The sequence below is a fragment of the Hyperolius riggenbachi genome, chromosome 9 (assembly GCF_040937935.1).
Source record: "Hyperolius riggenbachi isolate aHypRig1 chromosome 9, aHypRig1.pri, whole genome shotgun sequence".
Lineage (NCBI taxonomy): Eukaryota > Metazoa > Chordata > Amphibia > Anura > Hyperoliidae > Hyperolius > Hyperolius riggenbachi.
This window is the reverse complement of record NC_090654.1, coordinates 276,192,295-276,218,967: the sequence shown is the minus strand read 5'-3', so window position 1 is coordinate 276,218,967 and position 26,673 is coordinate 276,192,295. Positions and strand designations below refer to the sequence as shown.

Genomic DNA, 26,673 nt, shown 5'->3' with positions numbered 1-26,673 from the left:
TTGCTATTTTGGGGTTATTGGTGCAGCATTTGGCATTTTGGGGGCTCATGATTATTAAATAGTATGCTAATACTCTCGCATCAGAAGATTCTGGAGATTTTTGGGGAGGAAACTCTGGCTCACTGCCTCCGAGTTACATTACAGTTTGCTCCGACAACACGATGTCATGAACTCACCCATTTTTCCACCACAGTCATGGACACGCCCATTTTTTGGCGCCGCACCTACCCCCCCTTCCCCATCCCAGGTTGAGGCAAGAAAAATCTGGTCACTGTAAGTGAGAGGGATATGAAGGCTGCCATATTTATTTCCTTTTAAGCGATACCAGTTGCCTGGCTGTCCTGCTGATCTTAGAGCCTCTAATACTTTTAGCCATAGATCAGGGGTTTCTGACATTATTGTCAGATCTGACAAGACTAGCTGCATGCTTGTTTCTGGTGTGATTCAGACACTATTACAGCCCAATAGACCAGCAGGGCTGCCAGGCAACTGGTATTGTTTAAGAGGAAATAAATATGGCAGCCTCCATATTCTTTTCACTGCAGTTGTCCTTTAACCACTTGAGGACCCACCCTTTACCCCCCCTTAAGGACCAGCGCTGTTGTAGCTGATCTGTGCTGGGTGGGCTCTGCAGCCCCCAGCACAGATCAGCGTGCAGGCAGAGCGACCAGATCGCCCCCCTTTTTTCCCCACTAGGGGGATGATGTGCTGGGGGGGTCTGATCGCTCCTGCCTGCCAGGTGTTGCGGGGGGGGGGGGGGGCACCTCAAAGCCCCCCTCCGCGGCGAAATCCTCCCCCTCCCTCTCCTACCTGGCCCCCCCTGGAGATCCGGGCTGCACAGGACGCTATCCGTCCTGTGCAGCCAGTGACGGGACGTCCCCTGTCACATGGCGGCGATCCCCGGCCGCTGATTGGCCGGGGATCGCCGATCTGCCTTACGGCGCTGCTGCGCAGCAGCGCCGTACAAATGTAAACAAAGCGGATTATTTCCGCTTGTGTTTACATTTAGCCTGCGAGCCGCCATCGGCGGCCCGCAGGCTATTCACGGAGCCCCCCGCCGTGATTTGACAGGAAGCAGCCGCTCGCACGAGCGGCTGCTTCCTGATTAATCAGCCTGCAGCTAGCGACGCAATACTGCGTCGCTGGTCCTGCAGCTGCCACTTTGCCGACGCGCGTTATGAGTGCGCGGTCGGCAAGTGGTTAAAGCAATTCCGAGCCCAAGAATAAAGGTAAAAAAATAACATACTTCCTGATCTGGGGGGCTAACAGCATCAGGTAGAGCCTCTTTCCACCGCTCCTGTGGCCTCAATCAGTCAGTCAGTTTTATTTTTAGTGACCCACGACGCTGCAGCTCGCCTCTCTGCTTCTCCTCACAGAGCAGGGAAGTAGGGGAGAGCTGCGGAGGGGCGGGATTCAGGCAGGGGAGAGGCTTGGATGGGAGGGATAAAGGCGGGAAGAGGCACACAGAGGCGGGGAAAGGGCGTTTCGCAGGAATGCCTCTCCTGCTAGGGACGCCCCTTCCCCTAGTTATCTAGCGACAATCCCATTGTTGGCATTTAAGGGGGTCCATATCAGAGAGAAGGGGGGACAGAGAGTGGCACACAGAGGATACAGAGGCATGGTATTAAGCAAAGAACATGCCTCTGTGTCTTATTTGTATTTAAAAAAAAAACGCCTCAGGTACACTTTAAATGCATATATAAGTAAATACTGGGGCATTGCAGCTGGGCCGTGTGTAACGCGCTCTCAGGCTGGAGCGGCAGGACTGCGTGACGTGAGAGAGCTCCGCTCTTTGCTTAGATTAAGAACTATGAACAGATTGCGGTCAGAAGGGAAGCTCAGAGCACACAAATGATTACAGGATTTAGCTATGTCAGAAATGCGGAGTGACTTGAAAAACAGAGTTGGCTTCTTGGCCTGAAAAGAGGCCACGAGAGGATTTTAAGATACAGATAATGAAGGAAGGGAGCGTTCAGACTGGAAAAACAGGCCAGCCCTATGAAGGGACCGCTTGTGCGGCCGCCGGCGTAGCTAAACGGCAGAACACATCGCTATTCAGACGTGACAAATGCAAGACTATAGCTAAAATAGCAACGCAACCAATAATAGAGCCACACAGCTAAAAACGCACCACAATTATTCTGAAGGCGTTACTTAAAGAGGACCTGTAGTGAAAATAATGTAATGGATATAATTGCTTTTTTTTTTTTTTTTTTTACAAAATTAATTTTTTTTAATTATTTATAGTCAGTGTTTGCCCATTTTTAAATATTTCCTCACCCTGATTTACATTCTTAAAGGGACTCCGAGCAGTGCAGAAACTATGGAAAGATGCATATCATTTTAAAGCTCTCTTTCTCCTCTTTCCAATGATATATAAACCGCCGCCCTACGCCTTTTAGTTTTCGCTATTTTCGCGATTGAAATTGCTGCAATCGCGAAAATAGAGAAAACCAAAAGGTGTAGGGCGACGATTTAGGTGTCGCCAGAAAGAGAGCTTTAAAATGATATCCATCTTTCCATAGTTACTTGTATTACACAGGACGACACTTCAACAGAATGGAGCTACTGACTTTAGGAAAAAGTCGCCCTGTGTAATACAATGTAACTATGGAAAGATGGATATCATTTTAAAGCTCTCTTTCTCCTCTTTCTAGGGACACCTAAATCGTCACCCTACGCCTTTTAGTTTTCTTTATTGTCGCGATTGAAATCGCGGCCGCGGCGATTTTAATTGCGAAAATAGCGAAAACTAAAAGGCGTAGGGCGGCGGTTTATATATCATTGGAAAGAGGAGAGAGAGCTTTAAATGATATGCATCTTTCCATAGTTTCTGCACTGCTCGGAGTCCCTTTAAATTTATCACAAGTGGCAACATTTAGTTTTAGACCTGTCAGATGATCTCTACCGAATGTTTGTGTACTGTGAGTTCTAAAGCCAGTAGAAAATATACCTGATCTTCCAGAATGCTCTGTGGGGGAGATTTCAGTATAGCAGTATAAGCATTATGTGGGGAAGGTTTGTGAGTAAGAGCAGGAGCAATGTGTGGGGGAAGACAGCAGCTAGGAGCGGTGTGCAAGGGAGGGCTGCGGATAGAAGCAGTGTGCGGGGGAGCCTTGTGAGTAAGAGCAGGAGCAATGTGCGGGGGAGCACTGCAGGTAGGAGCGGTGGGGAGGTGTCTGTGAATAGGAGCAGTGTGCAGGAGAAGTCTGTGAGTAGTAGTGGTGTGCGGGGGAGGCTTGTGGGAAGAGCAGGAGCAATGTGCGGGGGAGCACTGTAGGTAGGAGCAGTGGGGGGGCTCTGAATAGGAGCAGAGCGGGATCAATGTGTGGGGGAGCACTGCAGGTAGGAGCGGTGTACGGGGGAGAACTGCAGGTAGGAGCGGTGTGCGGGGAAGGGCTGCAGGTAGGAGCGGAGGGGAGGTGTCTGTGAATAGGAGCAGTGTGCAGGAGAAGTTTATGAGTAGGAGTGGTGTGCGGGGGAGCCTTGTGAGTAAGAGCAGGAGCGATGGGCGGGGGAGCACTGCAGATAGGAGCAGTGTGCGGGGGAGCACTGTAGGTAGGAGCAGTGGGGGGGGGGGCTCTGAATAGGAGCAGAGCGGGAGCAATGTGTGGGGGAGCACTGCAGGTAGGAGCGGTGTGCAGGGGAGGGCTGCAGATAGGAGCAGTGTGCAGGGGAGGGCTGCAGGTAGGAGCGGTGTGCAGGGGAGGGCTGCAGGTAGGAGAGGTGTGCAGGGGAGGGCTGTGAGTAGTAGCAAAGTAGCAATGTGCTGGGGAGGGCAGCAGGTAGGCAGGGGTGTGGCCAACGGCTGCATAGCTTTGTGCTGCGTTGAGCAGTATAAAGCTTTCACTGGTGCATTTGATCTAAGATCAGATTCTTTCTGGAATCTGAATTATTATTGTCTGGTACAAGAGGGAGCATCGGTTAGCGATCAATACATACGATCGTGTGCCTTCTCGGACAGCCCTTACGGCAGCCCCCGCTGGTACAACCTCTCATCTGGCTGTACAGAGAAGCTGTCTGCAGCCCAGGCTCGTGATACAAAGTGAATACAAAGTGAATTTAGCATTTATTACAAATGCACTAGACTTTGAAAATAAAGGATGCTCAGGAGACCAGAAGCTAAATCACATTAAAACTGGGAAATCACAGATAATCCCTTAATGCTATTTTCTGCCGGTAACAAGCTGTCATCTTCCTGGGCCGAGAGCCTGTGATGCGTCTGTAGCTCAAAACTTTTACAAGAGGAAAATGGGCCCATATATATCCCGGGAGGAAGAGGGGACCGAATCGATACAGCATACAGAAGCTGCAATGGCACAGTTCCACACTACGCAATTTTTCCGGCGATTTTATTGTCAACCGGCGTGTTTTTGAGCGATGAGTTGAGTTTCCGCAATGTGATTACGCGAATGACGTTTTGAGCCCCAACGACTCTGTGAAAAAGTACTGCGATCGATTGACTTCCTCTTTGCGCCCATCGGGCTTGATTCAATAAACCGTGATAACTCAAATATCACACCTTACTAATGATATTACACCTTATCAAAGTTAAAGGGAGGGTCCGCACTGGAAATATAAAACAAACTGCACTTACCTGGGGCTTCTTCCAGCTCCTAGCAGTCAATCTGTGCCCTCGGTGCAGCTCCTCTCCCTCCGGGCGTCCAGCGGTGAAAAAGCCGACCACGCCAGGTCGGCTTCTGTGCGCTCCACGGCGGGGGGGGGGGGGGGGGGGGGGTCACGTGGTGTAGGGACGTCATTGGGTCTCTACTGCACAGGTGCAGAACTACTGCGTCTGCGCAGTAGAGACCCGATGACCACCACGTGACCCGTGCCGTGGAGAGCACAGGAAGCCGACCCGGAAGCTGACCTGGCGAGGTCGGCTTCTTCAGCCCAGGACGCCAGGAGGGAGAGGAGCTGCGAGGGCACAGATCGACTGCAAGAAGCCCCAGGTAAGTGCAGTTTGTTTTATATTTCCAGTGCGGACCCTCCCTTCAACTTTGATAAGGTGTGATATCATTGATAGGTCTGATATCTTTGACAAGGTGTGATATCTTTGACAAGGTGTGATATCTTTGATAAGGTGTGATATCATTGATAAGGTGTGATATCATTGATAAGGTGTGATATCTTTGATAAGGTGTGATATCTTTGATAAGGTGTGATATCATTGATAAGGTGTGATATCTTTGATAAGGTGTGATATCTTTGATAAGGTGTGATATCTTTGATAAGGTGTGATATCTTTGATAAGGTGTGATATCTTTGATAAGGTGTGATATCTTTGATAAGGTGTGATATCATTGATAAGGTGTGATATCATTGATAAGGTGTGATATCTTTGATAAGGTGTGATATCTTTGATAAGGTGTGATATCGTTGATAAGGTGTGATATCTTTGATAAGGTGTGATATCGTTGATAAGGTGTGATATCTTTGATAAGGTGTGATATCTTTGATAAGGTGTGATATCTTTGATAAGGTGTGATATTTGAGTTATAACCGGTTTAGTGAATCAAGCCCATCGTGTGCTGTGGCGTGACGTCTCCAGCAGGGGAATGGATCGGGCAACTCTTGTCGTCGGGGGCGTTGCTGGAATCCATCTTCCTGGGTCAGCAGGTGAGTAATCAGCTTTAGAAAGGTATCCTGATGGCGGAGACTATAAAATAACTCATCCATAACCCCAGGGGCCTAACTAAAAACCTTAGGGCCCCTACAGCAATACTTTGATGGGGCCCCCTTAATGTCCACAATGTTTCTCTTTTTTTCTCCTTGGTGCCCTTTACGGCCTTGGGGCCCATCTCACAAGGGACATAAAACAAGTGCGGCCATCATGATCTTCACACGCATAACAAGTGTAGCCACAAACACACCTGATCTGGAGTATGGGAGGAAGAGAAGTTTAGTATATGGGGCCCTCCACAGCTCTGGGCCCCCCTCCAGTCGCGAGGCTGCTCCCCCCTAGTTACACCCCTGCTTAACCCTCGGATTACCGATTTAGGCAATGCTATAGGTGCTAATGCAAATATCAGCTGTTAGGTGCCGAAAGCAGAAATTTATCGTTATCGTCATGAAATTTAGAATGTTATATCTTTTGAAGTTTTTATCGTTTCGAAAATTATAGAGTTATAGATATTGACTTTTTTTTTTTTTTTTTTTTTGTATTAAACAGTTTTTTAATTTTTGATGTATGCGATTTTAGGATTAGGCGTCAGGAAGAAAGGGGGGGGGAGGGGTTAGAGTTAGGTAGAGGTGGCTCGAACTTCAGATTTTGGGTCCGTGGCCGCGAGCTTCCGAAAAAGTTTGAGTTTGCGCGAATCGGGCGGACAGCCATAGACTTCAATGGGCAGGGGTATTTTAAAATCTACAAAGACTGTTTCTGGCCGCAAAAGTGATGGAAAAGATGTTTCAAGGGGTCTAACACCTGTCCCTGTCTCTCTGTGGGCTGTATGCAGTGTGTCATCCACAAAGAGAGCTATGCTTTAGTAAGTTCAATCATACAAATACAGTGGAAAAATATGCACTGGTCTAATATAGTGTGCAGTCACACAGATGCAGTGGAAAGATATGCCCTGGTCTGGTAAGGATTTTTTCGCCTTCCTCTGGATCAACAGGGATATGTGAGGGAGTAGGCTGGTGTTGTACTTTGTTCTCTGGTTGAACTCGATGGACGTATGTCTTTTTTTCAACCAAAATAACTATGTAACTATGGTCTAATACAGTGTGTAGTCACACAGATGCAGTGGAAATATATGCACTGTGGAACCATAAGCAACAAAGGATGCCTGGTGAACAGCTGTACAGGTCAGTGAGTACCTGTGTATCTGCCGGTGCTTCGTCTCAGCTGGATTGCTCTACAGCTTCAGTAATATCCAAACAGAAATGAAGAGACGACACACTACTGCACTGTGTAATACAGTGTGCTGTCAGACAGTGGGACTACAAATACCAAGCAGGCAGCAATTGTCTGTGGGCTGTATCTATGCAGTGTCACCCACAAAGAGAGCTATGCATTAGTAAGTTAAATCACACAAATAGAGTGGGAAGAAATGCACTGATTTAAAGAGACTCAGAGCTCATAGTTAGCAGGGGCACTTGTGCCCCTGCTAAACCGCCACAATAGCGCCGCTAAACGGGGGTCCCTTGACCCCCAAACCCCCCACTGCGACACTTGGTCGCAGACTTGGTCGCTCCTGGAGGCAGGGCTAACGGCTGCAGCCCTGCCTCCAGTCGTGTCTATCAGCGGCGCATCGCCGCCTCTCCCCCGCCCCTCTCAGTGAAGGAAGACTGGGAGGGGTGGGGGAGAGGCGGAGATACGCGCTGACAGACGCGCCTGGGGCAGGGCTGCGGCGGTTAGCCCTGCCCCAACCAGGAAGCGCTCCCCCGCATTACGGAGAGGATTTGGGGGATCAGGGACCCCCACATGCCCCTGCTAACTCTGAGGTCTGAAGCGAGATTTATTCTCGCTTCAGACTCTCTTTAATACAGTGTGTCAGCAAGCAAGGGCATAGCTGTGACAGGGCTATATCTATGCTGTGTCAAGTGTCACACACACACACACACACACACACACAGACACACACACACACACTGTACACACACTACACACACACACACACTGTACACACACTGTACACACACTGTACACACACACTGTACACACACACACACACACACACACACTGTACACACACACTGTACACACACACACACACACACACACACACACACACACACACACACACACACACACACACACACACACACACACATCAGAAGAACATTAGCCCTCAAAAGTGCTGTTTTGGAATTCTTTCAGTAAAAAATTTCAGCAAGGAGCAAGCTAACAAGAGCCTAACTAACGCTTTCCCTAGCTCTCCAGCAACCTCTCCCTTCCTCTCACTACTAGCAGCATCAGCAGACTGAGAACGCTGCGGCCTTTTTATAGGGGGGGGCGAAGGTCCAGGAGGGAGTGCAGCCTGGTTGGCTGCCATGTGTCTGCTGACTGTGATGTAGAGGGTCAAAGTTTAGCCCAATGCCGAGGTATAGGGGGCGGGTCGAATGCGCCATATGTTCGGTAGCTGATATCCGCGCGAACTACCAGGGTGGACTGTTCGGGCCATCTATAGTGTTAGGAAGGGGGGTTTTAGGGTTAGACATCAGGAAGGGGCATTTAGGGTTAGGCGTCAGGAAGGGGGGGTTTTAGGGTTAGGCATCAGGAAGGGGAGCTTGGGGCTTAGGGTTAGGCCTCACAAAGGGGGGTTTTAGAGTTAGGCGGCAGGAAGGGGAGTTTTAGGGTTAGGCGGCAGGAAGGTGAGTGTTAGGGTTAGGCGTCAGGAAGGTGGGTGTTAGGGTTAGGCGTCTGGAAGGGGGGTGTTAGGGTAGGCGTCAGGGAGGGGAGTTTTAGGGTTAGGCGGCAAGAAGGTGGGTTTTAGGGTTAGACGTCAGGAAGGTGGGTGTTAGGGTTAGGCGTCAGGAAGGTGGGTGTTAGGGTTAGGCGTCAGGAAGGTGGGTGTTAGGGTTAGGCGTCAGGAAGGTGGGTGTTAGGGTTAGGAGTCAGGAAGGTGGGTGTTAGGGTTAGGAGTCAGGAAGGTGGGTGTTAGGGTTAGGCGTCAGGAAGGTGGGTGTTAGGGTTAGGCGTCAGGAAGGTGGGTGTTAGGGTTAGGCGTCAGGAAGGTGGGTGTTAGGGTTAGGCGTCAGGAAGGTGGGTGTTAGGGTTAGGCGTCAGGAAGGTGGGTGTTAGGGTTAGGCGTCAGGAAGGTGGGTGTTAGGGTTAGGCGTCAGGAAGGTGGATGTTAGGTTAGGCGTCAGGAAGGTGGGTGTTAGGGTTAGGCGTCAGGAAGGTGGGTGTTAGGGTTAGGCGTCAGGAAGGTGGGTGTTAGGGTTAGGCGTCGGTAGAGGGAGAGTTATGTGTGAGAGTTCGGTTACGTTTAATTGTAGTAAAATATCGATAACATTTACCAGTGTTATACTATTGTCATTACCATTGTCATTACCATGCCATTACCATTTACACTTATTTCAGCTTAACCCCCGCTCTTGTAATACCGTTATTTTACAATATTTATTAGTCTAATGGAGAAATTCATGAAAAAACTATAAAAAACCATTGTTATATACACTATCTTGCAATTTTTGGCTTCATCCCACACCCTTTTTCCTAGTGCCCTTATTTCATGTATGGCTCGGGGACCCATAGTAGCTGTGCGGTCTCCTCTCCCCGTAGTTATGCACAGTGCGTCCTGTGTCACACGGCTGAGGTAAGCCACATCCTGGCCGCGTCCTTCTGGCGAGGCTCGCTTCGTGAAAGATCAGCGATAACACAGGGATTTTATATGTACACAGATTCGTGCCGCATGCCTTGCAGGAGGAATAGAGACATTATTTGCATGATCATTATTTGCACAGATTAAACCTTGACTGCTCTGTGTGGGGGAGGTTGTGTGTTTTGTGTGTTTTGCTTAAGCAGAGCTGAATCATCTGTAATCCAAAAATATGTCTAGAAACACGTTTCTTCTGCCCGGACTGCATCTGCAAAAGACACAAACAAGCGGAGGGCTGGATGATGGGAGGGATGGTGCGCTGGCTGCCTGCACCTGTCCGGGGAGAAATGTGGAGGCCGCCATTGCTGCTGACCTCCTCCTGAAAAGGATTTTTTTTTTGTTAGGAAAAAAGCTGTTATTTCCCAGAATGCTTTTAGGTTCACAGAGAGAAAACTGTCAGGACCATGGTTATGACATCACACTGTGGGAGGGGTTTTACCACAATATCAGCCATTCAGACCTCCTGATGATCAATCAGAGAAAAGGAAAATGTTTCTTATGGGAAAGGGGGTAGCAGCTACTAATTGGGATGGAGTTCGATCCTTGGTTAAGTTCCTCTTTAAGCTTGGTACACACTTTCAATTATGATTGGACAATCATCGATCAATCTTACCACTTCCCTGTAGCATGTGGGTCAACAGATAATGACAACTATGAGCAGATTGTGCAGGCAAACTTTCATACCCAAATGTACCCACGTGATATTTAAATTACATGGTGCAGTGACAGGAGACTATGTCCGACATTGGGCCTATACTGGAAAAGCCCAATGAGACTCATTCACAAAGCTTTTTCACCTGTTTTCCTCTGTTTTCACGTTATCTATGTGACATTTTTAAGCTCCCAAAGAGCAAAAATATAATATAATTAAAGTGGTCTGAAATCAGCATTTCTACTTTGCTCTAAAAGATTCCTTACAGCTTTAAAGCTACTATGACAGAAAAGAAATGTAGCAGAACATCACTGAAATGGTTAAACACAGCACTTTGTCCTGCTATGGAAGGGTTATTCAGCTTCAAATCCGCATCCAGACTGGAGATAACAATCTTTGTTTACATTCCAATGTTGAAACATTTGTGTGTAACAAGTAAAAAGCCCCATACATAGAGTTGAGCTGAAATTTTCGTAATTTCGCATTACTATAATTACGCATGCGAAATTTGCGATTACGATGCGAAATTAGCGTAGCGAAAGTGCCATTAAAATCGTAATTGAAAATACCGTAAGCGTAATTTTCAACGCGAAATTTCGCGTTTCGTTCATGCCGTAATTTCGCATTAAACGCTACCGTAATTTCGCGTTAAACCGTAACGCTCCGTATAATATAAAAAAGCCGCCGACTTTAAGGGTTAATAGCAAAGCCCCCTTAAATGCTAAGAGCCTCAAATTTGGAGAATATATTAAGGAGATCAGGAGGAATAAGAGGAAAATTTTTTTTTTCAAAAAGACCTTATAGTTTTTGAGAAAATCGATGTTAAAGTTTCAAAGTAAAAATGTATACATTTAAAAACCCGCCGACTTTAACGGTTAATAGCAAAGCCTGCTTAAAGTTTAGGAACACCAAATTCCTAGGGTATATTAAGGGGGTCAGTGGGAATAAGAGGAAAAATTTTTTTTTCAAAAAGACCTTATAGTTTTTGAGAAAATCGATTTTTAAGTTTCAAGGGCAAAAATGTCTTTTAAATGCGGAAAATGTCAGTTTTTTTTGCACAGGTAACAATAGTATATTATTTTCATAGATTCCCCCAAGTGGGAAGAGTTTTACTTACTTCGTTCTGAGTGTGGGATATATAAAAAAAAAACGATGTGGGGTCCCCCCTCCCAGACCTCTTTAACCCCTTGTCCCCCATGCAGGCTGGGATAGCCAGAATGCGGAGCACCGGCCGCGTGGGGCTCCGCACCCTGACTATACCAGCCCGCATGGTCCATGGATTGGGGGGTCTCGGAAGGGGAGGGGCAGCCAAGCTTTCCCCTCCCCCTCCGAGCCCTTGTCCAATCCAAGGACAAGGGGCTCTTCTCCACCTCCGATGGGCGGTGGAGGTGGAGGCCGCGATTTCCTGGGTGGGGGGTTCATGGTGGAATCTGGGAGTCCCCTTTAAAAAGGGGTCCCCCAGATGCCCACCCCCCCTCCCAGGAGAAATGAGTATAGAGGTACTTGTACCCCTTACCCATTTCCTTTAAGAGTTAAAAGTAAATAAACACACAAACACTTAGAAAAAGTATTTTAATTGAACAAAAAACATAACCACGAAAAAAGTCCTTTAATATTCTTAATTAACCATTAATACTTACCTGTCCCTTTAAATAAATGATCCCACGCATTATCCTCGGAAATGTTCTATCAGTTACAATGTTACAAAGTTATTACAATGTAACAACTTTGTTACATTGTAACTACGCCGCACCCGACGTCACTCACCGCCGCCGCCGCGTCTGTGCTGCAGGACCCGACTGATTTGAAGGAACCCCATTGGTCTGCTAAGGACCAATGGGGCTCCTTGGAGCCCAAATACAAAGATGCTTCTCAGAGCTCTGAGCTATATAGCTCAGAGCTCTGTCGGGTCCTTGCAGGACGCTAAGTCCCCGCAGCTCCCGCTGCCCTCCCCGCCTCTCCCACATGTCACCCACATGTCACCCACATGTGGGTGACATGTGGGTGACAGATGTGGGCGGGGTGGACAGCGGGAGCTGCGGGGACTTAGCGTCCTGCAAGGACCCGACAGAGCTCTGAGCTATATAGCTCAGAGCTCTGAGAAGCATCTTTGTATTTGGGCTCCAAGGAGCCCCATTGGTCCTTAGCAGACCAATGGGGTTCCTTCAAATCAGAAGGAACCCCATTGGTCTGCTAAGGACCAATGGGGCTCCTTGGAGCCCAAATACAAAGATGCTTTCGAGAGCTCTGAGCTATAGCTCAGAGCTCTGTCGGGTCCTGCAGCACAGACGCGGCAGCGGCGGCGGCGGTGAGTGACGTCGGGTGCGGCGTAGTTACAATGTAACAAAGTTGTTATATTGTAATAACTTTGTTACATTGTAACTGATAGAACATTTCCGAGGATATTGCGTGGGATCATTTATTTAAAGGGACAGGTAAGTATTAATGGTTAATTAAGAATATTAAAGGACTTTTTTCGTGGTTATGTTTTTTGTTCAATTAAAATACTTTTTCTATGTGTTTGTGTGTTTATTTACTTTTAACTCTTAAAGGAAATGGGTAAGGGGTACAAGTACCTCTATACTCATTTCTCCTGGGAGGGGGGGTGGGCATCTGGGGGACCCCTTTTTAAAGGGGACTCCCAGATTCCACCATGAACCCCCCACCCAGGAAATCGCGGCCTCCACCTCCACCGCCCATCGGAGGTGGAGAAGAGCCCCTTGTCCTTGGATTGGACAAGGGCTCAGAGGGGGAGGGGAAAGCTTGGCTGCCCCTCCCCTTCCGAGACCCCCCAATCCATGGACCATGCGGGCTGGTATAGTCAGGGTGCGGAGCCCCACGCGGCCGGTGCTCCGCATTCTGGCTATCCCAGCCTGCATGGGGGACAAGGGGTTAAAGAGGTCTGGGAGGGGGGACCCCACATCGTTTTTTTTTTATATTTCCCACACTCAGAACGAAGTAAGTAAAACTCTTCCCACTTGGGGGAATCTATGAAAATAATACACTATTGTTACCTGTGCAAAAAAAACTGACATTTTCCGCATTTAAAAGCCATTTTTGCCCTTGAAACTTAAAAATCGATTTTCTCAAAAACTATAAGGTCTTTTTGAAAAAAAATGTTTTCCTCTTATTCCCACTGATCCCCTTAATATACCCTGGGAATTTGGTGTTCCTAAACTTTAAGCAGGCTTTGCTATTAACCGTTAAAGTCGGCGGGTTTTTAAATGTATACATTTTTACTTTGAAACTTTAACATCGATTTTCTCAAAAACTATAAGGTCTTTTTGAAAAAAAAATTTTTCCTCTTATTCCTCCTGATCTCCTTAATATATTCTCCAAATTTGAGGCTCTTAGCAATTAAGGGGGCTTTGCTATTAACCCTTAAAGTCGGCGGCTTTTTTATATTATACGGAGCGTTACGGTTTAACGCGAAATTACGGTAGCGTTTAATGCGAAATTACGGCATGAACAAATAACCATTGTAATGCGAAAATTACGCGAAAATTACGCGAAAATTACGCTTACGCGAAATTTCGCGAAATCCTTCTTCATCACGTTACTGGGAGTGATCAGGCAGCTGTAGGTCACTGAGGAGGAGATAAGGCCTCATTAACTTTGTGTTCCGATCGCATTAGCGTTTGCGTTGGACTTTTTTTGAGGCAATTTTTTTTCCCTTCCCGGCGATTTCTGTTTGTTGAAAGTTTTGGGTAAGCATTTTTGTAGACGTTTTCGCAGAGCGATTACATTTTTGCAATTCCTGACCTCAGTCAGGAAATGAACTCTTTGAGTGAACCAGAGACGGAGCACCCTGTATTTTACCACATATATCAGAGGGAACATTAGAGAAAACACCTGCCCTGCTCTCTGTTTCATCCTTCACTGCTCAGCCTGCTTGTTATCAGCCCTGATAAAATCCCCGACTGAGCATTCAGTCTGGCTTTGCTCAGGAATCATTATAGCTGAGTCTGTCTTCTCTGATGTCTTTTCAAGCCCAAGCCTGCCCCCTTCTGGCTCTGCTATAATGACTCAGCTATAATGATTCCTTAGCAAAGTCAGACTGAATGCTCAGTCGGGGCTGATTTAGCAGAGTAGAATGAAACAAAGAGCAGAGTAGGTGTTTACTGTCATGTTCCCATTGATATATATGGTCAAATACATGAGGGTACTTCGTCTCTGGTTCACTTTAAAAACGCTCACGCAATCACCACACAAAGCGATTTTGTGAGCGTTTTGCACTTTTCCTATACCTTCCATTGTAGCGAAATCACCCCGAAAATGGTCCATGCAGCGCTTCTCTGAGCGGAAAGCGGACGGATCGCCCCAATTTGAACTAGCGCATAGGATTGCATGGTGTAAGCGATTTCAGGGCGATTTTGAAAAATTGCAAGCGCTTAAACAAATCCAAAAACGCCTCCAGTGAGAACGAGACCTAAATCTGTATAAATTGGAGCTATCAGTATTTAGTTTCTTTAAAAAAAAAAAAAAAAAAAAACCAAAACTTTGTTTTTCATAAAATGTTATGCATGATTTATTTAAATGAATATTCTGAGAAATGCAAATGACCAAACGCACCTGAACGTCAGGTTTAAGAAACATTCAAATTGCTTTAGAAAATCAGAAATGTCTCTCTAAGAAGCACTTGTAGCCGCCCAGCCTAAATAAGGGTATGTGGGAATTACGGTCGCATGCAGGAGAATTTGCCTAGTTTCAGGAGAAGGTCGGGGAGCAGCTTCTGCCGCTCTCTAGAGACGGAGGTGCTTTAAATAGCCGTTCCTGGCTATAGGCAAGCGTGGCGGTTTCCTGCAAATATCTGCCAATAAGTGGTCTCTAGCCGAATCCCCTCAGATTTTCCTTACGCTTTGGCTGCAGAGCTCAGTCAGTACGAAATCCATTTTTGGCTTTGCTTCAAGCAAAACTGGAGTCTGACTCCCTGAGGCACCCCTGTTCATGCATACGGTATATAGGTATATATAGCGACAGACAGGAAGAAGAGGGGGACAATACAACACTGTGACACCCGCACAGACCGTTAGGGGCCTCTGTACACAAATGTTTATTTTTATACTTCATCTGCTTCTCTGAATCGATCGCAAAGCTGCTTTTGTATTTAAAGAGGCATTTAAAACAACATACTTTTTAATAAACTGTGCATACTGCATACAAAAGTTTTGAAAGAAAGTAAAAGTTGTACTTTTTGCACATTAACAAGAGTATAATTCCTCCTGCACAAAATCATAGCTCCTCCTCTCCAGCCTGGTGACCCTCCAGCTGTGTGCACTGCAGACACTCAGGCAGTCTGAACCACTCCTCCTGTGGTCACATGAGTATATGAGGTGGGGAAGTCCGCTGCAGTCATGCCTCCCCAGTGGGCGGTAGCCTATCTGCAGAAGGGAGGTGTGGCTTCAAGCTGAATGGGAGGAGTCAATCAGCGGGCAGCTGAAGTTTTATGAGTTGCGCTCTGAATTGGTCCAGGAGGAAATGTATCATAGTAGTTAAAGGACAACTAAGGGCCCTTTTCCACGAGCAGCTGATAGGCAGTGAAAAGACTCAAATTCTCACAACTGCTTGCTGCTGCTTGGTAACTGCTCACTAGAGTTGGGCCGAACCTCCGATTTTAGGTTCGCGAACTTCCGCGGAAGGTTCGGTTCGCGTTAAAGTTCGCGAACCGCAATAGACTTCAATGGGGATGCGAACTTTGAAAAAAAAAAAATAATTATGCTGGCCACAAAAGTGATGGAAAAGATGTTTCAAGGGGTCTAACACCTGGAGGGGGGCATGGCGGAGTGGGATACATGCCAAAAGTCCCCGGGAAAAATCTGGATTTGACGCAAAGCAGCGTTTTAAGGGCAGAAATCACATTGAATGCTAAATGACAGGCCTAAAGTGCTTTCAAACATCTTGCATGTGTATACATCAATCAGGTAGTGTAATTAAGGTACTGCTTCACACTGACACACCAAACTCACCGTGTAACGCACCGCAAACAGCTGTTTGTGTAGTGACGGCCGTGCTGGACTGGTGCGCACCATGGCGAGAGTGCAGGCTTTGGTGGCTTTACAGCCCATATAATCGCCTGGCTGATGTAGCTGAATGATGTAGCTGAATGACAGAACAGTGACTGTCCAGCTGATCAAATTTGGTCTGACCACAATGAGGCAACGACCTTATTATCGTGGGTGTGTCCCCCGAGACACTCATCTAGGCGCCGGTCATTGCTTCATTGTGATACGCAAGCCCCTTCACCACGGCAAGGTAATGATCACGAAGGGGAATGGGGAATGTAAACAGAACAGGTATACAGTGGCGGGTTCACTAAACAGAACAGGTATACAGTGGCGGGTTCACAGAACAGGTATGCAGTGGCAGGTTCACTGAACACAACAGGTATGCAGTGGCGGGTTCACTGAACAGGTATACAGTGGCGGGTCCATTGAACAGAACAGGTATGCAGTGGCGGGTTCACTAAACAGAACAGGTATACAGTGGCGGGTTCACAGAACAGGTATGCAGTGGCAGGTTCACTGAACACAACAGGTATGCAGTGGCGGGTTCACTGAACAGGTATACAGTGGCGGGTCCACTGAACAGAACAGGTATGCAGTGGCAGGTTCACTGAACAGGTATACAGTGGCGGGTCCACTGAACAGAACAGGTATGCAGTGGCGGGTTCACTGAACAGGTATACAGTGGCGGGTCCACTGAACAGAACAGGTATGCAGTGGCGGTTTCACTGAACAGGTATGCAGTGGTGGGTTCACAGAACAGGTATGCAGTGGTGGGTTCACAGCACAGGTATGCAGTGGTGGGTTCAATGAACAGGTATACAGTGGCGGGTCCACTGAACAGAACAAGTATGCAGTGGCAGGTTCACTGAACAGGTATGCAGTGGTGGGTTCACAGCACAGGTATGCAGTGGTGGGTTCACAGAACAGGTATGCAGTGGTGGGTTCACAGCACAGGTATGCAGTGGTGGGTTCAATGAACAGGTATACAGTGGCGGGTCCACTGAACAGAACAGGTATGCAGTGGCAGGTTCACTGAACAGGTATGCAGTGGTGGGTTCACAGAACAGGTATGCAGTGGTGGGTTCACAGCACAGGTATGCAGTGGTGGGTTCAATGAACAGGTATACAGTGGCGGGTCCACTGAACAGAACAGGTATGCAGTGACAGGTTCACTTAACAGGTATGCAGTGGTGGGTTCACAGCACAGGTATGCAGTGGTGGGTTCACAGAACAGGTATGCAGTGGTGGGTTCACAGCACAGGTATGCAGTGGTGGGTTCAATGAACAGGTATACAGTGGCGGATCCACTGAACAGAACAGGTATGCAGTGGCAGGATCACTGAACAGGTATGCAGTGGTGGGTTCACAGCACAGGTATGCAGTGGTGGGTTCACTGAACAGGTATGCAGTGGTGGGTTCACAGCACAGGTATGCAGTGGTGGGTTCACAGCACAGGTATGCAGTGGTGGGTTCACAGCACAGGTATGCAGTGGTGGGTTCACAGCACAGGTATGCAGTGGTGGGTTCACAGCACAGGTATGCAGTGGTGGGTTCACAGCACAGGAATGCAGCCAGACAGGAACAAGTTAAGCCTAACTAATCTTTCCCTGAGAGACAGTCTGCAGCAGCTCGCCCTACTCTCACTAACGCAGGCAGCACACGAGTGACCGTAATGGCCGCCGCTGCCTGCCTTATATAAGGGGGGGTGGGGCTCCAGGGGCTAGTGTAGCCTAATTGGCTACACTGGGCCTGCTGACTGTGATGTAGAGGGTCAAAGTTGACCCTCCATGTGCATTATGGGGCGAACCGAACTTCCGCAAAGGTTCGCCTGCGGGACGCGAACGCGAACCACCGAAGTTCGCGTGGAACCGTTCGCAGGCGAACCGTTCGGCCCAACTCTACTGCTCACTGCTGCCTGGTAACTGCTCACTGCTGCTGCTTGGTAACCGCTCACCTAGTGAGCAGTCAGCCAGCTGTGGAGAGGAAGAGGGATATGGAGGCTGCAATATTTATTTCCTTTTAAAGGACATCCGTGGTGAAAATAAACGAATGAAATAAACAATTGTATCTATCCTCTTTCTTCTAAAAAATACTTTTTAAGATATTGCACTGTTTTATTTTATATCTACTTTTTAAGTTTTTACTGTTATTGTTTTTGCTCAATGACACAGTCATTTAAGTATGCCAGAGCAAAAATCTATGAACTACTTTTCCTTTTTATCTCTTTCCTGCTCTCACAAGTCATTTTCTGCAAAAAATGTGTTTTATAGTCGTAATTTCTTATCAGCGAGGGTCACACTGCAGTCGGACCCAGTCCTGACTCAGGCAGGAACTGCCACTTACATACCTGATGTTTAACTCTTTCAGACAGAGAAAGAAAAAAAGGAACACAGCATAGTTATTTGTGTGTTAGGCACTGTACATACCCATGTCTATCTCATCATGTCACTTATCACCTCGGGTATCCTTTAGGGCTGGTTCAGACGGACGCTTGCGGAGCGTTTACCGCAAGCGCTCGGACCGTCGCGGTAAACGCTCCAATTCAAGTGAATGGGAGCGTTTACACCGAGCTTTTGGGCGATTTTACCCGAACGCGGCGTTCGGGTCCCGATTTCGCGAGCGTTCGGGCTGCCCCTGGAAGCAACATGTAGCTTCCAGGGAGCGGCCAACCGCGACGGCTAATGTTCCCCTACGGGGAAAAAAAACGCGACCGCATCACAACGCGACCGAAGGCTACTGAAAGCCTGACCGCGCAGCCGCTGCAACGCCCCCAGACGCGACGCCACGCAGACGTCCGTCTGAACCAGCCCTTAAGCATGCCTCCCAACATTTGAGATAAGAAAGAGGGACACTCTAAGACACGCCCCTGCGCCACATCCAACCACTCCCCCACCACACCCCTCATCATGCATATCACAAAAAAATCAGAAGCAAAAGATTTTGAAATTTGAATATAAGAAATATATCAATTTAAATGATGGGAATTAAGTTTAGAGTCAAACACGTTTTTAGCAGAAAAATACATCTATTTACGCATATCTGTACACGAGTCCTGAAAGAGGGACAGATGAGAAAGAAAGAGGGACAGAGGGATTTGGGTCCCAAAGAGGGATTGTCCCTCTCATAAAAGGGAAACTTGGGATGCTTTAACCACCCTGGCGTTCTATTAAGATCGCCAGGGCAGCTGCATGAGGGTTTTTTTTAAATAAAAAAAAAACTATTTCATGCAGCCAACTGAAAGTTGGCTGCATGAAAGCCCACTAGATGGCGCTCCGGAGGCGTTCTTCTGATCGCCTCCGGCGGCCAAAAGTAACACGGAAGGCCGCAATGAGCGGCCTTCCGTGTTTTGTTTACTTCGTCGCCATGGCGACGAGCGGAGTGACGTCATGGACGTCAGCCGACGTCCTGACGTCTGCCGCCTCCGATCCAGCCCTTAGCGCTGGCCGGAACTATTTGTTCCGGCTGCGCAGGGCTCAGGCGGCTGGGGGGACCCTCTTTCGCCGCTGCTCGCGGCGGATCGCCGCAGAGCGGCGGCGATCGGGCAGCACACGCGGCTGGCAAAGTGCCGGCTGCGTGTGCTGCTCTTTATTTGATCAAAATCGGCCCAGCAGGGCCTGAGCGGCACCCTCTGGCGGTAATGGACGAGCTGAGCTCGTCCATACCGCTAAGGTGGTTAAGCAATACCAGTTGCCTGACTACCCTGCTGATCCTCTGCCTCTAATACTTTCAGCCATAGACTCTGAACAAGCATGCAGCAGATCAGGTGTTTCTGACATTATTGTCAGATCTGACAAGATTAGCTGCTTGCTTGTTTCAGGTGTTATTCAGACACTACTGCAGCCAAATAGATCAGCAGGGATGCCAGGCAACTGGCATTGTTTATTAACAGGAAATAAATATGGCAGCCTCCATATACTTCTCACTTCAGTTGTCCTTCAAAGGGTGTGAATGGATGCAGTGAAGTTTGCTCCGTGCAGACTGATGAACCAATCAGACAAAGAGACAGAGGTGCATTCTGGGTATCTTTTATATTAATCCTCACTCTGTTGCCATGGCTTTCCAGCAAGTTTAATAATAAACAGCCGCAGACTAAAGCTGAAACATAATCTAATGGCATTCAGTTATTACAGGACTACTACTGTGAAAATCTCAACATTTAAAATGCATGTAAGCACATACAATAAGAAGTACGTTTCTTCCAGAGTAAAATGAGCCATAAATGTATTTTCTCCTATGTTGCTGTCACTACAGTCACTACACTACAGTAGGTAGTAGAAATATGACAGAATCGACAGGTTTTAGACTAGCCCATCTCCTCATGGGGGATTCTCAGGGTGTTGATTAGTTTCAAAAGCACTTAGGGCCCGTTTCCACTAGCTGCGAGACGCGCGGTGGCACTACCGGGTGTGCGGGATCGCAGGCGAATCCCAGAAGCCGTGCCATGCATGGCTATGGGATTCATAGCCTCCCACGCGGAAACTGTGGCCAGTGTCGGCCGAATCGCTAGGGTAAGCGATTCTGCCGGCGGCACCATAGTTGCCTATGGGAGAGTTTCCCCTCGCGATTTGCCTGCGGGGAAACTCTCCGAATTCGGCCATGTTTCCGCGCTAGTGGAAACGGGCCCTTAGAGACTTGCAGTTGCTCTTTCCAACTGCCAAAAATGTGTGCAGTGAGCAGGAAAGCTGGCCAGCATCATTTTATAAATCCTTTTCAGGGAATGTCTTTATAAAGAATAAAAGATGAGAATCCCCCATGAAGAAATGGACTAGTTCAAAACCTCTCGGTTCTGTCACATGTCTACTACCTACTTTAAGTGATGGTAACATAGGAGAAAAGTAATTTATGGATTATTTTACTCTGGAAGAAACATACTTCTTATCAGTATATATTTACATGTATTTTACATTTTACAATTTTTTGGCGATGGTGGTCCTTTAAGTTGCAGTGATGACATTTGTTATGTGAAAAGCATGATGATGCTGAGCCAACCAGATGTGCAGATCCACAAAACTGAGCTTGCTGTTATTTCCTTCCACTGGGCTCCTTCAGTTCCCATCACCAAATCATTGATCAATATGAGATTGTGAGCTGTAGAAGCTGATCTTGCAGGTTGCGTAGTGTCTGAGTCTTGCCTCTGGAACAAGCATGCTGCCGGAGGAGTCAGAACACCATCAAAGACTCCGATTTAGGGCCCATTTCCATATAGCGAATCTGCATGTGTTTTCTGCTTTCAGATTCGCATAGCCTATGATAGTCAATGGGCCTGTTCCCACTTGTCAGGAAATCTGTGCGGTTTACTGTGCAGGAAAAATCTGCACAGCAGAGCCAAGAATTGCGGTGTGCAATTCGCATGCAATGTAATTAAGAGCCCGTTTCCACTATTGCGGTGCGAATTCGTTGCGGAAAACGCATGAGCGAATTCGCATGTGGATGCGAATTTGTATGCGAATTTTCATGCGAATTTGCATGTGTTTTTGCGTAGTTCTGTAAGTAAGCGATTTTAACCATGTCAATGCCGGTGTGCTTTTACATTGTCTTTTATGCAAAAACGTACGCAAATTCGCATGGAAATTCGCATGGCAAAAACGCATGCAAAGTTCCTATTAAAAATGTTACAGGTGAATCGTACGCGGTGTGTGCGGCAGGGGAATTCTGATGGCTCTGCCGTGCAGATTTTTTTCTGCACAGCAAAACGCTTAGAATTCCGGAGAAGTTGAAATAGGCCCATTTAGTTGTATTGGCTATGCGAATCTGCCTGCAGAAAACGCACACAGATTCTCTGTAGTGGAAATGGGCCAAAATGTGAATTCGCGAATGTTTTCGCCTAAAATGAATGTAAAAGCACTGACATGGTTAAATTCGCATACTTACAAAAATATGCAAAAAACGTACATGAATTGGTGTTAAAATTTGCATACAAACACGTGTGAATTCAAATCCGCATGCAAATTCGTTTTCGCGTTTTCCGCAAGGGAATCGCACCGCACTAGTGGAAACAGGCCCTGAGGTTAGTTTGAATACCATAGAAAGATATTCAGATCCCAGTTTTATTTGTTTTGCTATTACGGCTGTTTTTGTTTTCTTGGGGAGATATTTCCTCACTTCCTGCCTCTGAGACCTCCGCGGCTTCAACAAGCACTCTGGTGGTCCACAGAACAGGAAATGATGGACAACGATGATAAAAAAAAAAAGTGGATGAGAGTTTAACCTCTAACCTCTAAAAAGGAACTACAGTGAAAATAATGTAATAAAAAAGTGCTTCATTTTTACAATAATTATGTATAAATGATTTTGTCAGTGTTTGCTCATTGTAAAATCATTCCTCTCCCTGATTTACATTCTGACATTTAACACATGGTGACATTTTTACTGCTGGCAGGTGATGTCATTGGAAGGAGATGCTGCTTGCTTTTTTGGCAATTGGAAACAGCTGTTATATCTCACAATGCAACAAGGCTCACACAGTGTGATGTCAGGACCTCAGAGCTGTGAGGCGCTGACATCACACTGTGGGAGGGGTTTCACCACAATATCAGCCATACAGAGCCCCCTGGTGATCCGTTTGAGAAAAGGAAAAGATTTCTCATGGGAAAGGGGGTATCAGCTACTGATTGGGATGAAGTTAAATCTCTGTTTTTGTTGAAGACATTTAGGAAAGTGGAGGAAAATAGCAATTCTTCTAGATGGGGACACAGACAGCAATAAAAGCCCAGAAGAGATTCTCACACGTTTTCATACTGTTCACAACTAACAAAATGGTTTCCTGGAGTTAAAACTTTCCCCTCTATGATGGGGGAGTGGGTAGCGCCGCTGGGCTCTGGGCATCAGCTCGAATAGAAACAAAGATGCGATAAGGGGCCCCTTTTTGCCTAAAAAAAATGTTGGTTTCATTATTATTATTTTGTATTTATATAGCACCAACAGCTTCCATAGCGCTTTACAGAGTACATAGTCTTGTCACTAACTGTCCTCAGAGCTCATAATCAAATCCTACCACAGTAATAGTCTAATGTCCTACCATATTATTATAATGTACTAGTTGACCCAAGCCCGTTTAAAAACGGGCTCTAGGTCTGTCATTGTGCAGTGCAGATGCACCCGTCCACCTGCGCAAACGCCCGCCCAGCTCACTGGCCCTGTCCGCAAGTCCCAACGGCTGTCTGGGTCCATGCTGCGCACATGCGCAGTAGCTAAAAGCACGGACCCAACGACACAAAGACAGGTGTACACAGGGACACCTGTCTCTTATTATATAGGATTTATAAAGCACTGTCATCTTCTGCACAGGGACGGATCAAGACCAAGTTGCGCCTGGGGCAAGGTCAGGTTTTGTCGCCTAAAGGTCAGGTTTTGGCGCCTAAACTGCCATTCATTTTGCCGCCTTTTTAAAGAGAACCCGAGGTGGGTTTGAAGAATATTATCTGCATACAGAGGCTGGATCTGCCTATACAGCCCAGCCTCTGTTGCTATCCCAAACCCCCCTAAGGTCCCCCTGCACTCTGCAATCCCTCATAAATCACAGCCACGCTGCTGACAAACAGCTTGTCAGAGCTGGCTGTGTTTATCTCTATAGTGTCAGTCTGCTGCTCTCCCCGCCTCCTGCAGAACTCCAGTCCCCGCCTGCATCCCTTCCCTCCCTGCTGATTGGAGGGAAGAGACGGGGGCAGGGACCGGAGCTATGCAGGAGGCGTGGGAGCAGCTGAGACTGACACTACAGATGTAAACACAGCCTCACAGCACGGCTGTGATTTATGAGGGATTGCAGAGTGCAGGGGGACCTTAGTGAGGTTTGGGATAGCAACAGAGGCTGGGCTGTATAGGCAGATCCAGCCTCTGTATGAAGATAACATTCTTTAAACACACCTCGGGTTCTCTTTAAGAATTCAAGAAACTGCGCCTGGGGCAAGATACCCGCTTGCCCCCCCCCCCCCCCCCCGATCCGCCCCTGCTTCTGCAGCACTTTACAGAGCACATAGTCATGTAATTGATTGTCCTCAGAGGAGCTCACAATCTAATCCCTGCCATAGTCATAGTGTAATGTCCTACCATATCATTATTATGTATTTATATAGCACTGACATCTTCTGCAGCACATTACATAGTACATAGTCATGTCACTGACTGTCCTCAGAGGAGCTCAGTCTAATCCTACCATAGTCATATGTCTAATGTCCATATATATTATTATTATGTATTTATACAGCACTGACATCTTCTGCAGCACATTACAGAGTACATAGTCATATCACTGACTGTCCTCAGGGGATCTCACAATCTAATCCTACCATAGTCATATGTCTAATGTCCTACCATATTATTATTATGTATTTATACAGCACTGACATCTTCTGCAGCACTTTACAGAGTACATAGTCATGTCACTGACTGTCCTCAGAGGAGCTCACACTCTAATCCTACCATAGTCATATGTCCTTTGTAGTCTTATGCCTGGTACACTTTCAATTATGACTAGCCAATCACTGGCCACTTTTACCACCTCCATCAGGGGTGTAGCAATAAGGGCCCTCCCTCAACTACAGTATTAGCTCTCTATTGGTCCTGTCCTCATAATAATCACTGCTATAGATACTTAGAACAGTGATAATGATTAACAAACTGTTCTCCATCCCCTTCTTGCACCTCTGACACTGTAGTTGCCATTGGCAGGTTTTGGTGCGCCGTATCAATTGTTATGTGTAGAGTGCTTGGGGGGCCCCATTGTAAAACTTGCATCGCCCACAGCTCCTTAGCTACGCCTCTGACCTCCAGGTAGTATCATGATCAACAGATATTGAATACTATGAGCAGATAGTGTGCTGGTAGGTGGTAAAATTAGTCAGCAATTGGCCAATTTTAATTGACAGTGTGTACCAGGCTTTAGGGGGAAGCCAATTAACTTATCTGTATGTGGGAGGAAACTGGAGTGCCCAGAGGAAACCCACACAGACATGGGGAGAACATACAAACTTCATGCAGATAGTGCCCTGGCTTGAATTCCAACTGGGGACCCAGCGCTGCAAGGCGAGATTGCAACCCGCTACGCCACCACGCTGGTTTGCGTTCAAGTTTATACTGGCATGGAAGATCAGTATACACTTGGCATAGAAGATAGTGTTTCCCAAACCTGTCCTCAAGTCCCACCAACAGCACATGAATTATGGATAGCCTTCACATAGTTAATCCACATCACCGAAACACTAAAATCTTCCCCTGCGCTTAGATGAGCTTCTAAACTCACTGCTAAAGATATACACGTTCATCTCATCATGATAATGCCTCACTTAAGGGTCACGACAAATGCTTAAAAAAAGTCATTTGCATGAGATTGCTTCCTTAAAATAACGCAGGTTCTAATCCCGCTAATAAAACGCTCTCTTGTCTTGCAGGTGCAACGCCTCACGAAGCTTATGCCGGCTGCAGAGGGGGAGGAAGCTCCGCTAACTAAAGGCTGGAAATAAAATCCATTTTACTTTTTTAGTTCTCCTTAACGTGAGAGAAAAATTAAAGCTGTGTTGGGCAGAAATAGACCAGAGATTCAGTCGTTTAATATCAGTGGCGTAGATAGCGCTTGTACGCAACAGCTGGGACTACAGAACAGCCTCCTACAGGTTCTCAAGGATCTTGTCCAAGGTCTTTTTGGCCGAACGTGTTGTACTTGTGCCCCTCCTGGTTCAGGATCGGAGCTCAGTGTGTGTGATCTAGCTGCCACACGTTCCCCGTTCTTGTGATCTCGGCCAAATCCCGGCGACGATGCGCTGAAGAATACTTTCGAGGCTTTACGGAGTTATTTTTATGTTTTATTCCCGCAAAAATGATAATAATAATTTTGCAAAAATGATGGCATTCCTTAAAAAAAAAAAAAAAATGTCCGCAAATTCGACTTTTGAATCGTCTGTTTGTCGTCTTATATTGTAATCTAGTAGATTTCAGAATTTGAAAAATTCTGACTCTGTTTGTATATAGATTTTAATTTGCAAAAATTTGTTGATCTCTCTGTACAATAAAGTTTCTTGTAACATGTGATCCTAGATGTTATTGCTGAAGGCAAACAGTTCACACCCTGCACTGTATGTAATGTATACCTCTGACGAAGCCCGCCTTGGGTGAAACATGTTGGGTTGGGCAAACGCATAGCCTGCACCATTTTCCGGCGATTTCCCGGAGATCGCGTTTCGGTGCTATAGAAGTGCTAAACGCGATCGCGGAGAAATCGCTACACTGTCCAGTGAAATTGCAGAAAAATCACTCCCGCAAAACGCCGGCAAAAATCGTCGGCATTTTGCCCTTTCAAGTGTGAATGGGGCCTAAGGTATAAAGTTTGACAACTTGTGTTTTACTGGAGCTGATGGTCTCACGGGCAGGACCAAGGCTACATCATTGGGCCAATCACTGCACTTGCAGCTACTCAGTGAGTGCAGTGATCTGCCATGGTCCTGCCTACGAGATCATTGGCTCCAATAGAAACTCAAGCTGCTTTACTTCTTCCCCATAGGTTGAAGATCAGGGACACACCAGCAAGGAGCTGGGGGAAGAAGAGGATTAGGGGGACATCGCAGGACACGGGGACCGGCGCGATATGGAGCTAGGGGTAAGAGAAGGTTGCAGGGGGACATCGGAGCACACAGCGGACACCAGGAGGACATAGGGTTACAATTCAAAACAGTGTAGAAAGGCAGCAAAGTGGTCGGCACTA

The 26,673-nt window shown here is 47.0% G+C and overlaps 1 protein-coding gene across 1 annotated transcript in view; it reads left to right on the top strand.

Annotated features, from left to right (window-relative positions):
* Window positions 1-25,918, top strand: part of LBHD2 (LBH domain containing 2) — a 153,793-nt gene extending 127,875 nt beyond the window's left edge. The window contains exon 4 of the mRNA XM_068252281.1: window positions 25,367-25,918. Within this exon, the coding sequence (XP_068108382.1) occupies window positions 25,367-25,425 (59 nt within the window). The 3' untranslated portion in view covers window positions 25,426-25,918. The remainder of the gene's footprint in view (window positions 1-25,366) is intronic.
* Window positions 25,919-26,673: the final 755 nt, after the last annotated feature.